Source organism: Diceros bicornis, chromosome 17 (assembly GCF_020826845.1).
Source record: "Diceros bicornis minor isolate mBicDic1 chromosome 17, mDicBic1.mat.cur, whole genome shotgun sequence".
Lineage (NCBI taxonomy): Eukaryota > Metazoa > Chordata > Mammalia > Perissodactyla > Rhinocerotidae > Diceros > Diceros bicornis.
In genome coordinates this window covers 57,604,055-57,619,335 of record NC_080756.1, presented here as the reverse complement: position 1 = coordinate 57,619,335, position 15,281 = coordinate 57,604,055, and the positions used below count along the sequence as shown (strand labels likewise).

At 39.5% G+C, this 15,281-nt stretch overlaps 1 protein-coding gene across 5 annotated transcripts in view; it reads right to left on the bottom strand.

The window, feature by feature from the left end:
- PARP11 (poly(ADP-ribose) polymerase family member 11) overlaps positions 1 to 13,962 on the bottom strand; it is a 39,108-nt gene extending 25,146 nt beyond the window's left edge. For all 5 annotated transcript variants that reach the window (XM_058559030.1, XM_058559027.1, XM_058559028.1 and 2 more), the window contains exon 1: positions 13,776 to 13,962. Coding sequence is in view for 1 of the 5 variants with exons in the window: in XM_058559026.1 (XP_058415009.1) it covers positions 13,776 to 13,793 (18 nt within the window). In the remaining 4 variants the exon portion in view is untranslated. The remainder of the gene's footprint in view (positions 1 to 13,775) is intronic.
- Between the last annotated feature and the right edge of the window lie 1,319 nt (positions 13,963 to 15,281).

The following is a 15,281-nucleotide window of genomic DNA, read 5'->3' as shown; positions in this document are numbered from 1 at the left end:
CAGTTATTCTGAAAAGATGCTTCAAAGGCAAAGATTCTGAAGGAAACAAAGAAATTCTAGAAAAGGTTACATGCCTGAACAGAGATAGTGGACAAAAAGAAAATTCCTAAGAAATTATGGATAAATTACTTGAAAGGTTTTCCTTTATATATCAAAAAAACCAGGACGATAGGTAACATCTCTAGGAAAGCACAAGGGTCAAATTTTCTAAGTTCCCTCATCTACTCCTGTTCTGCCAGAAATGTGCCTCCAGGCATCTGAGGCCATAGTATTTTTGACCATGACACAGTATCTTTCACCAAACACCATGAAGGATTTTGCAAAGTTTTACTTTCTAGGCTTTGTATTAGAAAACAATAGATATCTTTTTAAACAGCTTTATTGAGGTATAACCAACAAACACTAAACTGCACATACTTAAAGTGTACAACTTGATAAGTTTTGACACTGTATACACTCATTAAGCCATCATCATAATAAAAATGATGAACATTTCTATCACCCCCAAAAGTTTCTTTACGCTCCCTCCCTTGCTTCTAGGCACCCACTAAACTGCTTCCTATCACTATAAATTAGTTTGCCTTTTCTAAAGATTTAAACAATGGAGTCATATAGCCTGTATCCTTTTCTGCCTAGCTTCTTTCAATCAGCATGATTATTTTGAGATTCATCCAGGCTACTGTGTGTATCAAAAGTTAATTCCTTTTTACTGCTGAGTAGTATTCCACTGTATGAATATATCACAGTTTGTCCATTTACCTGTTGATGGACACCAGGGTTGCTTCCAGTTTTTACTATTACAAATAAAGCTGCTATAACTTTTATGTACAAGTCTTTTATTATATAAACATATGCTTTCTTTTCTCCTGGGTAAATACGTAGGAGCTCATTGGCTGGATCATACGATAGGTTTATGTTTAAATTTCTAAGATATTGCTAAATTTTAAAAAAGTGGATGTATCATTTTACATTTCATCTGCAATGTATGAGAGCTCTAGTTGCTTCATATCCTTGCTAAGACCTTGTATGGTCAGTCTTTAATTTTAGCCAATCTAATAGATAGATGTGGAGTGGTATCTCATTGTGGTTTTAATTCACATTTCCCTAATGAATAATGATGTTGAGCATCTTTTCATGTGCTTATATTCTATCTACTTGTCTTATGTGGTGCAGTGTCTGTTCAAATCTTTAGCTCATTTTTTTATTGCGTTGTTTGTTTTCTTTTTATAGAGTTTTGAGAGTTCTTAATACATCTGGGTACAAGTCCTTTATTAGATATATGCTTTACAAAAATTTCCTTCAGTCTCTGGCTTATTTTTTCATTCTCCTGTGTTTTGAAGAGCAGAAGTTTTTAATTTTGATCAAGTCCAATTTATCAATTTTTTTTATGGTTCTGGAGTCATATCTAAAAAATCTTTGCCTTAATCAATGCTACAAAAATTTTTCTCTTATGTTTTCTTCTAGAAATTTATAGTTTTTTACTATGCTTTCTTCTAGAAATTTATAGAATTTACGGTTGCATTTAAGTCTATGATCTATTTTGTTTGTTTTTATAGAGGGTGCAAACTATGGATTGAAGTTCATTTTTTTGCCTATGGACATTCAATTATGCTAGCACCATTCGTTGAAACAACTGTCCTTTCTCCAGTGATTCTTACTTTTATAAAAAATCAATTGTCTATAGGTTTGTGGGTCTATTTCTGGATTCTCTATTCTGTTCTAATAATCATTTTCTCTATCTTGATGCCAATACTATATACTGTTTTGATTACTGTGGTTTCATACTGAATCTTTAAATCAGGCAGTGTTAGCGCTCCAAGTTTGTTCTTCTTTTACAGAATTGCTTTGGCTATTCAAGGTCCTTCCAATTTGACTGGAATTGCATAGCAATCTATCTGGAAAGAATTGGCATCTTAACAATATTGAGTATTCCCACTCATGAATGAGGTATATCTTTTGACTTATTTAGGTCATCTTTAACTTTTTTCAGTAACGTTTTATAGTTTTCAGTGTACAGATCTTGCACATAATTTATGCAAGATTCCTGCCTAAGTATTTCATATTTTTGATACTATTGTAAATGGAATTCCATTTTAAACTTCAATTTTTGATTGAATGTTGCTCGTATAAAGAGATACATTGATTTTGTATATGGATCTTGTATCCAGCAACCTTACTAAACTTGCTTTTTAGTTCTAGATTTTTGAATATTCCATCAGATTTTTCTATATAGGCATCATATATATATCTTTGCCAAGGATGTATATATGAATGTGTGTGTGTATATATATATACACACACACACACATATACATGGCTTTACTTCTTTCTTCTAGTATATGGATGCCTGTTATTTCTTTTTCTTGCCTTATTGCACTGGTTATAATCTCCAGGACAATGCTGAATAAAGAACGGGCATCATTTCCCTGTTCCTGATCTTAGGGAGAAAGTATTCAGTCTTTCACTATTAAGTTTGATGTTAGATATAGGTATTTTGTAGATGCCCCTTGTGTCATGGGTCCACAAACCACCCTTAGGCTCACAGGAGAACTCACAGGACTCAGAAGTTGTTCTACTTATGGTTACAGTTTATTACAGTAAAAGTATACAGAGTGAAATAAATAAAGGGAAAAAGCACATGGGGTGACTCCAGAGGAAACCATGTACAAGCTTCCACACGACCCCTCCCAGTGGAGTCACACAGGATACAATGAATTCTCCCAGCAACCATGTGTGACAAGTACAAAGTGTTGCCAAGGATGGAGGCTCACCTGAGCCTAAGTGTCCAGAGTTGTTGCTGGGAGTTAGTCATGTAATCGTACAGCACCTGTGTGATTGACCTTAGTGGCTGATGTTCCAGATCTCCAAAGGAAAAGCAGGTGTTCAACATAAATCACACTGCTAGTATAAACTATCTGGACAAACTGGTATAGCATGCCTCAAGATCTCAGGCATGCAAATACACTCACTAAACAAACCATTTCAAGAGCTCAGTTCCCTGGAGCTAGGCAAAGGATAGTCACAGAAACAGGCCTTTCCTGAGAATGTGCAGGGTTTGAGCAACCCAGGCCTGCTGAGTTACCCCCTTTCCCCACATCCCTCATCAGCTTGAGCAAGTTCACTTCTATTTCTAGATTGCTGCGAGTTTTTATCAGGAACATACCGCATTTTGTCAAATGCTTTTTCTGCATGCATTGAAATGATCATATAGTTTTTCATTTTAGTTCGTTTATGTGGTGAATTACATTGACTGCTGCTCAAATACTAAACCAACCTTGAATTTTGGGGATAAACACCATTTGCTAATGATGCATTAACCTTCTTATATATTGTTAGATTTGATTTGCTAAAATTTTGTTTAGAATTTCTGCATTTGCATTCATTAGGGATATTGTTCTGTAGTTTTCTTGTAATGTCTTTGACTGGTTTTGGTATCAGGGTATTGACAGATTCAGAAAATGAGTTGTGAAGTATTACCTTCTCTTCAATTTTCTGAAAGTTTGTGCAGAACTGGTATTATTTCTTCCTTAAATGTTAGAATTCACCAGTGAAACCATCTGGGTCTGGAATTTTTTTTGTGTGTAGGCTTGTTCTACAAATTCAAATTCTTTAATAGATATTGGGCTATTCATATTATTTGTTTCTTCTTGAGGGAGCTTCAGTAGTTGCTCTCTTAGAAAGAATATGTCCATTTCATCTAAGTTGTCATATTGATTGACATTATATTGTTCATCATATTCCTTTATTATCCTTTAATGTTTGTAGAATATGTAACGATGTTCTCTCTCTCATTCTCAGTATTGATAATTTGCATTCTCTCTTCTTCTCCTGATCTGTTGGCTAGAGGTTTATCAATTGGTTCCCAAAAAAGGAGATTTTAGTTTCATTGATTTTTCTCTGTTATTTTCCATTTCAATGACTTCCACTCTAAACTTTATTTCCTTGCTCCTGCTTGGGTTTAATTTACTCTTCTTTTTCTAGTTTCTTAAGAAGGAAGCTGTGGTCATTGATTTGTGACATTTCTTCTCCTTCAATATAGGCATTAATATAGCTACAAATTTCCCTTTAAGTACTATTTTAGCAGCATATCACAAATTTGATATGTTGCTTTCATACTTTCTATTTTCCCCTTCTACTTCTTTGACCAATGGGTTGAAGTGTGTTCTTTATTTACCAAATGCGTGGGGATATTACACATCTTTCTTTTATTGATTTCTAATTTAATTCAATTTTGATCAGATAGCACAATTTAGATGACTTGAATTCTTTTAAATTTAGTGAGATTTTTTTTTTATGATCCAGAATATGGTCTACCTTATTAAATATTTTCCGTGTAGTTGGAAAAAAGGTGCATTTAGCTGTTGTTGGGTGTAAGGGTCTATAAATGTCAATTAGGTCAAGTTGGTTAATAGTGTTGTTCAAGTCTTCTATATCCTTGCTCATTTCTGTCTACTTATTCTATCAATTATTGAGAGAGGAGTATTAAAGTCTCCAACTCTAACAGGATTTGTCTAATTCTACTTAGAGTTCTATTAGTTTTGCTTCATGTATTTTGAAGCTCTATTATTAGGTGTATAAGTGTTTAGGATTGTTACAGATTAAGTAACCTCTTTATCACTAGGAAATGATTTTCTTTACCCCTGATAATATCATTATCTCTGAAATCGATTTTGTTTAATGTTAATATACCACTCAAGCTTTCTCTTGACTAGTGTTAGCACTGTATATCTCTTTCCATTTAGTTTTACCCTATTTGTGTCTTTATATTCAAAGTGTGTTTCTTGGAGACAACTTACGGTTAGGTCTTGCTTTTTAATCTGACAATCTGTCTTCCAATTTGGGTATTTAGAGTATTTATTTTGGTATGATTATTGATATGGTTAGGTTTAACTGTATCATCTTGCTATTTGCTTTTTATTTGTCCCATCTGTTCTTTGTTCCCTTTTTCACCTTTCGGACTGAGTATTTTTAAGATTCTGTTTTAACTCCTTTGGGTGGCTTATTAACTATAACTCTGTCTACACACACTCTGTTTATTTCTTCACTTTCCATGCACTCTAAAACCCACTCTAATTTAGGTTTTCTAGCTTTTGGCCTAATATCTCTCACCACCATCACCAAAAACAAAAGGCACTTGGCTAGGATCTCCCATGAGCTTCGCAACGTTGGTAAATCCCAGGCACTCTGATCAGTCCTCATCTTACCAGACCTGGCCATCACATTTCACAGTTTACCCTCTGTCCTGAGTTACTTCTCTTTTTTTTTGGTTTCCATGAAAGCACACTCTCCAGATCATCTCGGCCCCAACTTCTCAATCTCCTTTGCACTTTGACTTCTAGTCAGCCTGTAACTTTTAGGGCTCCTCAGGTTCAGTTCTAGTCCCTTTTCTTGTCTTTCTCAGCATCTTCAAAACATGGTCCCCAAGGATTATAAAGTAGTTCACAGGCATTTTCAGAGGAAAAAGTAATGAAAGAAATTTGTTCACATACATTTTGCAAAGTTGAAATATAAGATTAATGATGACTTTCATGAAAATCTCCTTATTTTCTTCAAAGTTACCAACTCACTACAATATCTGATTATGTTCAGTCTGTGTTGATCAGTTCATATCAGCTACTACTCAGCAAATATGGTGGTGTAAAACCAAGTAAACCTCCACATCATTTTCAAACAAAGCCCCAAATCAATCTGCTTTGTTGATAAGGAGAGAGAAGAGGCCATTCTTGAGCTAAAGCAGGTGTAAGTCTTGATATTGCTGAGAAACCTGTCAATCCAAATTTAATGCCCAACTTAACTGTTGTGAGAAAAACAAGCTATTGACAAAATTTCTTTATTAAATGACTCTGTTGGAAGTCACATAATATCAATGGCACATGATAATGGAAGAACAATTATTATCACATGAGTGTTTCAGTAAACATTGTTTTAAAAGTGAACAAACTACTTGTGGAGAAAATACTAACCAGTTCCTGTAGTGTGGATAGTATGTCATGAGGCAGAAGTAATCAGCAACTTTTTGCTCTGTTTACCAGTGAAAACTCACAACACAAGAGAAGACGGTTTTCATTTAGACAACGATACTTTTGTGAGCTGTGACATAGATTGGAAAAAGGTGCAAACATTCAAAACTGACAGAGCACGAGCTAAACAGCAAGAAAAGGTGTTGCTGTATTACTAAAAGCTGTTTTAAACATATGGAACAGTGAGGAGTCAACAATACGCCTCTTGACTGTAACTGAGTATTGAAGGAAATAATGAAAATTGAACGTCAGCACATCTTGACTAAGAGTATGCACTCTCAGATGTTGAGGAAAGAAACAGCAGTGTTTACAAGATTACTCTTCCACTCAAGTTTACTGGCTGACAAGTGAAAAAGTGCTGACAAGAGTTTCTGAAAGGAAGGATGAGACAAAAACATTTCTTCATGATGCTGATAATGCCAATAGTCATTCTTGAATTCCAGAGGCCTGCTTAAGCGTACAGCTGAAATATATTCAGCATCTTAAATAACCTGAACCTGCTACTTCAAGGCCAAAATACTCCAATTTTTAATGCTGAGAATAAGATACCAGATTTTTCAAAGTCACCAAATTATGCTGCAAATGGTTCAATTGCTAGGGTGTGATTCCTTCCCAGAATCTGATGGTTTTCTTTACTCATAAGAGAGACTAATTTTATTATCATGGATACATAAAGAACACATCCAAATGTTACAAGGAAACATGAACAGATACTTTCCAGAGACTGAAGTAATCAAAGAAGGACGAAGGCTCCATTTGCTCCTATCTTGCAAACACTCAGGCTGGTTGAAACATTCACCCCCAGTTATTTAATATTATAAGCGTGTCAGTTTGGCAACTGATAACAGAGCACTAGGAATAGTCTTTAGGGAGAAATCTTCCCACAAGTTCTCAGTCTGTGTTTGATCTTGGTATTCCAAAACATCTGACAGAGCCAGCAAACACCAGCTGCAAGTCTCGACAATGTACAATTACAGCACGGGATTTCCTAATTTAGTAGAAATATAGGGTAAAAAAAATCAAGGTGTTTAGGTCTAACCTACATCTCAAGCTATCCATCAAGTTAGATACATACTTTATAAGAGGCTGCAAAAATATCATTCTTTTCAATAATAAAAACATTATTAATTTTTAAAATACTGCTTTATTGTTTAAAATTGGTGATCTGCATGGGTGCCGAAAGTTTGAGAAACACTGTCCTAGGGATCTCACTTACTCCCATAATTTTAAAGGCCATCTACACAGGCTGAGGCCAAAACTGCAACTTCTAGCCCAGCCTTCTCCTCTGAGCTCCAGACTCACCTATCCAATTGCCTCTTTAACTTTATTGCTTGAACACCTCATAGACACATTAAACCTATAAGAGGCCCCAAACCAAACTCTCCACGTATGCCATATCTTCCCCTTTTCCAATCTCAACATCTCAGTGAAAACACCTCCTTCTTCCTGGCTGCCTGTGCCAGAAACCTAGCGTTCATGATTCAAAGTGCAGCTTGAATTGATCCACTTCTCTCTCCCCACTACCACTCACTTAATCCACCTTCATCTCCACCCTGGACTACACTTACACTACAGCTTCCTAAGTGGCCCTCCATCAGCCTTTCTGATGCCCCTCTGTGTTAATTTCCTATAGCTGCTGGAACAAACGACCACAGACTTAGTGGTTTAAAATAACACAAATATTATTATCTTACCGTTCTGTTAAGTCTGACATGGGACTCATCTGCCTAAAATCAAGGTGGGCTTGATTCCTTCCTGGAGGCTGTAGGAGGGAATCTATTTCCTTGGCTTTTCCAGCTTCTAGAAGGTACCCACATTCCTTGCCTTATCATCCTCTTACAACATCTCCAAAGCCGGCAACGCTGCATCTCTTTGACTATATTCTTCCATAGTCACATCTCTCTCTGACTCCCTTCTGTCTCCACCTTCCACTTCTAAGGACACTTATGATTATACTGGGTCTACCTCGATAATCCAAGATAATCTCCCTATCATGAGGACAGTTGATTAGCAATCTTAATTCCCCTTCGCTATGTAACCTAACATATTTACAGTTTCTGGGGATTAGGATGTGGGTATCTTTGGGAGGCCATTATTCTGCCTACCATACTTTCTATCACATAACTCATTTTCCACACAGCAGGCAGAATGATCTTTTTTAAACCACAAATATGTTCATGTCACTTCCTATATAAAATCTTTCAATGGCTTCCCACTCCTCTAAGGACAAAGTTCAAAATCCTAAGTGTGCCACAAAGACATGCATGGCCTAGTTCCTTCCTACCTACCTACTGGCCTCGTCTCCTTTTTCACTATGTTCCAGCCACAAACGGCTTCTCTCTGCTCCTCAAACACCAAGCTCCTTTCTGCCTCAGGGTCTTTGCCCACACTATTTCTGCTGCCTGAATAGCCCTCCTTGCCTCCCATCCAACCTTTATCTGGCTAACTCTTGCTCAATCCTTCAAATCTCCATAAGAGACTTTCACTGGGTGGCCTTACCTGATCTTCCCATCTAGTCCTAGCTCCTCCATTGCACTCTTCTTCTTTCAGAGCTTTAACTACAACTGGAGTTAAATGTTATTTGTGTAATTATTGGTTTAACATCTGCCTCCTCGCACCAGACTGCAAACCCATGAGGGCTGGGGCCTAGCCTGTTCTGTTCACCCCCATAAACCCTGGGAGTTAGAACTGCCTGGCTTATAGCAGGTGCTCAATAAATAAATGACAGCCATCAGACATTATTCCAAAAGCAGGTCTACCTCTTCGAGGGTGAGTTGCAGAAGCCAAAGACCTCAACATTCTGCCTGAGCGTTTCAGGACAAACGGGTCCCACTTGGCATATCGTCTCACCTGATTCCTTCCAACTTCTATCACAAACACGTGCCTCCAGCCTGTATCCCAAACTCTGTTTCCTTCTCTGATATCAAAAACTATTAGACTCATTTCCTTAACTTGTGCTGTACCTGCCATGCCAATCCTGGAAAGGCCACATTATTTCTCCACTCCTGCTCATGTGCTACATCACTAGAAAAGTTCTCAAGACATGGGAGTTGGTGTCATAAAAAGGTCATGCTTTTCTGCAGTTCAGGAATCCTTCCTTAACCTCAGACTCCCTGTGACTTTCCTCAGGTCTTCTACTACTCTTATATCCTAAGTTACACTGGAAAGAGTATGTGTTCTGGAGCCAGCAAGTTCTAGATTTAAAACCTGTTTCTGACCCTATTCAGAAAGTTCACCAAACCTTGAGTCTTAGTATTGCACTAAAAAAATGAAGATAATAATTTATTAATTCCTACCTCATAGAGGTATTAAACAACCCACGTGTGGGCACATTTTGCTTAGCACTGCCCCCACCACCCAACACTGGCACATCACACCGCTCTCTAGGTTTTGCTAAATCCACTATGAGAACAATTATAAAGAATGCAAAAAAGATGAAGATACCAGTTTACGAAACCTCTGATTGTATGCTGATCCTAGGAACACATCTTCTTAGACACCATGTTCTCTAAGAAACTTTCATTTCCAGGAACACATCCTACCTCCACCCTCCCCCTAGCCTGAAGGTATGCCTATAAAATACACTGCCTGACTCAGAAGAGACAGTACACAGATGTTAGTTACCACCACCCACAATCCCTCCATCCTCATTCTCTGAAGAGGCCCATACTGAGACCACTCATCAGATATCCACTTTCTCCACTTCACCCCTTTATCCAAACTGTGCTTGTCATTCTCTTTCACTTTCATGGGCTTTGTCATTTGGCTTCCTTTGTCCTTCTACAGATCACTTCTATAACTTGAACAGCTAGCTCAAATGTACCCTACTCCAATAAACCTTCCTAGTCCCCCAGATACCCGCTAGGATCACTTTTTCCCTCCAAGCTATGTTGCAAGGCCCCTGAGGGACAGGCTCTGATTTGATTCATGTTTGTAATCTCCCTCTCTAGCATCTGGAAGGGTGTTTTATATTTACTAAATATTTGTTGACCCACTGAGTGAAGTAATGAATCAATGACTGGTGATTCTGGTTTAGACATAGTAACTTTGAACTATCAGAGGGGCAACCAGTAGAGCTGTCCATCACCCAGCTCAGGAAAGGAGTCGGGACTAAATATGTACACCTGGCAGGCATATTCACTACAGTGATATCTGAAGCCTTGGAGCTCACCAATAAAGGTTGTGTTCAGAGAATAAAAAGGTTAAGGAGAAAACTTTCAGGGATGGAAGAAGGCAATGCAGCTAAGTCAAGATTATGAGTCAAGCATAAATCATAGAAAGGAAAAGAAATCCAAAGGAGCACAGTTCCAGGAAAACCAAAAAGGAGAGTTTTGAGAAACATCTCTAATGGCATTAACGTTGCAGAAAGACAGAAGAGGTGAAAAGTGTAAAGGCTGCCACTGTATGTAGTCATTCAAAAATTCCTGGTGACCTCCTAGCAAGTAAGGTATTAGGGGCAGAAGCGGGGCTGGAGGAGCTGAGGCATGAGTAAGAATGACAAAAAATGTAAGACTACTCTTGCAAGAAGCTTGATGTGAAAAGGAGAGATGGAATTATAGTCCCAAGGGAGTTTGGAAGCAGCTGTGAATATAAAATCAGAGAAAAAGGTGGTTCAGCAGGGAAAGCCCTGCACCAATATACAAACGTTACCACTGCTACCGCCAAACAGAATGGAGCGAAAGAGGACATGGGGATCTATATAACTCTGTTGCTTGCTCACCTGTGCGATCTTGGGAAAATCATTCTCCCCTCCCTTAGCTAACTCATCAGATTATTCTAGTAGTATGAGTTAATAAGTGGAAAAGAATTATGGAAGAGTTTATCATTGAAAGTAAGGTCTTATTACTGCAATAGATGTTTCGTAAGCTTGAAGAGATGTCTGTCATTTTCAGTTTCCCTCATCAGTGTAACAGAGAGAAGGCGAAACTTCCTCATATGTAATAGTGATCAACTCATTCCAATCCCAGCACAGAGCAATGAGAAAACAACAAAGAGACAGAGAAAGGCAGGATAAAGTAAGGGTATATAGAGTCAAGGCAGCGATGGCATCCTCTCCAACTCCCTTCTACAGATTTTGCCACTTTCCTAAACTGGGTCCATTAGTCAAGGGCTACCTCCCCCAGCTGGGTGGGAACTGCCAAGAGCTCACATCAGAACCGAGTGCCTGCTGCTTCTGTCAATCTGGGCTGCCTTGGCAGGGACCTAACGCTTACCTCAAGGTGCCTGGTCAGTGAAAGGCTTGAGTAGAATCATCACTGACCTCTTGACTGTCTTAAAAAATAAAGTAAAATTGTGTACTGAGATAAAGTTTATTTATAGCTCCTTAGTTTCGGGTTTTCCCTCCAAGCAAATGTGGCAAGCTCAATGGTGAATTTCCACACTCAAACCACGTCGCGGAGACTTTTCGCCTGGAAGGAACAGCTGCTTCTGAGTGGTACCATGGCCAGGGTCAGCGTACCATTTCCTCAAAACACTTGGGAGTGGAATACAGCATCACACAGAAGGTATATTTGCAGATCACACGTGGCATACTAGTCATGGATATTACCGAAAATATACAGGAAGAAACAAGGCAGAAGTCTTCATTTAAGCAGTTCACAATGGCCCTCCTCCAAGAAGCAGAATTTGTTCTCTCATTCAATGAAAAAAAATGGTATACAGTGATTTAAATTGGTGGATAATACAAAAGTCATCTGCATTTATTTTTAGGATGCACTGTAGGTTTTTTTTTTTCATCTTCCCAATTGTGTTTGGCTTAGGGAAACATCAAAATTAACTTTCATTTCATGAGCAAAGCTGGACAGACTATCCAGAAACCTCATCTAGTAAAAGAAACTAACAAATTACTAGAGAAACCCACATGCAGAATGTTGATTGTACTTTTAAAAACTACACCGTCCTTATTGACAGCATTCATACCCTCAAAGGAAGAAAAATACCAGTGAGTAAGAAAACACAGTACCTTTAAGACATATTAGGGGGGCATGATAAGAGTCAAGAAAAAAAATGTGGGATTATATGGGGAAGGTTCACCACTATTAACACAAGTCAGCCTGCTCCACTGAAATCACGCAAAATTGTTATTACAGTGATTTCAGAGAAAACTGAGGATTTCTTACAAAGAAATGAGGTGAGACAAACCAAATTCATGAGATATTCATTAATGCTTTTATAATCCTCACAAACATAGAAATGATCCAATAGCAAATTCTGATATAGTATATGTGATGGGGGAAGGAGAATGAACAGCGGGAACAAAGGACTCTTTCTAATACTGACCTTATCACTTTGCTAAATCAACAAACATTTACTGAGCGCCTACTATATGCCAGGCTCTGTTCTCTAGTCTGATGATACTGTACTGAACAAAACTGACAAATCCCTGCCCACAGCATAGCACATTTAAAACATGTGACTCTGAGCAAGATATGTACTTGGGTGACTAAAGGATTTGTTATGGAGAAATCAAGAAGAGAAGGACTGCTAATAAAAATTGAATATATACAAACAGATACATATGTATAATGATATAAAATGAAGACTGTTGAGGACAGATAATGAAACTGAATATATATGCAGAGAGCACACTATCATAATTCTAAATTATTTTTGCTAAAATCAAATACCAGAAACTGCTTTCCTCTGACGTGGCCTTATATTAGAGGATTACACGTATGAACCAAAGAAAAAAAAAAAGAATCTTAGATGATGACCACTGTTACATGATGGATGGAAACACAATATGCAACCAAAAAATCCAGACCAACAGATTAGTTTCTACTGGATAAAAACTTAAAAAGATAAGGGAACTCACTGATAAACTCTCTAACTTATCTGGAAATACGTTCCAGGAACGGAAGAAAAGAAAAGAAGTACTGAGTACAGCAAAGGAGTTACTGCAAGCACGGAAACAGGGTTATTAAAGCACATTTAGGCAGTTATCTCAGCGTATGGGGTAATTTCACATAGTTAGTCTATCAATTTGCTGAAATGTGATCCTGCCGCTTTTCCAGTCAACTCAAAGGTGTCAACAGCGAACGTCTGCCACGCTACCGGCGATTTCGACCTAACTCAAGATGAATGGAACACTCCTGGCAAACAGTCCACTCTCAGGAGGGCTGCACACTGAATAATACACGTATAAAAGGAAAGGAAACAAAAACACACGCAGGCACCAAGCGAACACCGGAGTCAAACACCGAGGGAGAGGAGACCTAAAACGCTCCCGGCCCTCGGCTCTGCCCGCTGCGAAAAGCATCCAAGAACCTCGCCGCCTGCAGGCTTAGAACACACTCGCGGTCCCCGAACTTTAAATGGCTGTCCCCAGGAAGGAAAGAGGAGGGCCGATGGCTCCCCTCAGGCCACTCAAGACCCGGGGACCGAACCCCGGGCTTTAGACGGAGGGACCGGCAGGTACACCTGAGGCAAAGGAAGAGGCACAGGTTCGAAGCCCAGGAACTCCAATCGGAGAGCAAAACAAAATTTAAAAACACGGTGCAGGGACGAAGGCGGAGAAACCACAGCACGGAAAACAAATAACTGTAATAGGAAAGCAATACAGCTCTGGCGAACCCCCGAGCCCTCTCCACCACTCAAAACGCAGAGACCGGAAAAGCCGCAAGGGCCGGATCTTCGGGCTTCCGGAACTCAACACTCAGCCTGAGGCGGGCGAGGGGGAGCAGTTCCCGGGAACCCCTCCCGCCCCTCTTCCATCAACCCCGCCCACTGGGTCCGCCCCGTCCCCCGGCTACTCACCGGATTCGCTTCCCACATCACGGTGGCGAAATGAGCGGAGAGAGCCTGGGGAAGGGGCCGGCCGCAGGGCTGGGGTGTTGGTTTTTTTCCGGGGGTCCCGGGAAGCGAAGTGATGGAGAGACAACCTGTGCGCAGGGCTTCTTTCTCCCCCTCCCTGTCACCAGCCAGCGTCTTCGGGCCACCTCCCGACTTCCGCCCGAAGCTGGCCAACCAGCGCTGGCCCCGCCCCGCCCCGGAAGCTCGCCTCGCCCCTGCCGCTCACTTCCGGGCTCGGCGGGCGGCTCGTAATGGGCGGGGTCTGCGAGGTTCTGGTTTGTAACGGAGTTGAAAGGGCGTCTAGTCTAACCATTCTTCCGGTGCTAGATCCCCACTGCAATGTCCTTACCAAGTGGTCTGCAAGCCGCGGCTGGTTGTGTGTCCTCCGATATTTATTGATCACCATATCGTGAGTGTAGTGGCCGAGAGTCAGAGAGGCCTGGGAATTAATGCCGGCGTGGCCAGTGGCATTGGGGACAGACTTCACGATCTGACTCAGTGTCCTGGTCCTCAGAAAGGAGAGGACAATAGCATCTAAGGGTGTAGTGAGATCTTTTAAGACACCTGGCACAGTATTTGGCATCCAGTAAGAGCTCAATAAGTGCCAGACACAGGGCCAGGCTCTGGAGTGAACAGGACTGAGTCATATGCAGTCCTCATGGAGCTTACAGTCTAGAGAAAAAGCAAAAAGTTAAGTAATTTAGATAAAAAAGTGCAGTATGGGTTATAGGTAGTATGGCAAGTACAGGGTTCTTTGAGAGCGTGCCTACCTAGGATAGAGTATCCACCTCCCACGCCCCCCTTCCCCACAAGAAGATTAAGCTAAGAGCTCAAGGGTGTGCTCCTATTGAAGTTACCTGGGTAAAGAGCTAGAGGAGGGGAAAAATCTTCTAGGCAAAGAAGTAGAATCTACCCATAGGAAATGAAAAGGAAACAAATTGTTAAATATCCTTCTGGGCTTTTCTATACCTCCACACATTAAAAAAATTTTTTTTTTGATCAAAGAATACCTACAGATTTAGAACCTGATTTTTTCACTTAATATGATGTGGCTATCCTTCATTCCAATACACATAAATCGATTTCATCATTTTAAAGTAGACTCATGGCATCCCATAGTTTGTATGTATGTTACACAATATACATTTGAAATAATCTTCATTGTGATAGATATTTAAGTAGTTTTCAATTTTTTGCTATTCCAAAAAATGCAGCAATAAACAATCTTATACAGACATTTCTGTAAATTTGTCCATTTACCTCCTTGAAATTAGTTCCTAGAAATGGAATTGTTTAATAAGAGATTATGGAAATTTCAAATTTTGATACATATTGCCAAACTACACTCAAGAACAGTGTGTAAATTTGCAATCTCTAATTTATTCTAGTAAATGGATTGAGACAGTGATCTTCACTTTACCTTTTTTTCACTTTACTTTTTGCCAAATGGTTAACCAGTTGCTCCAATAT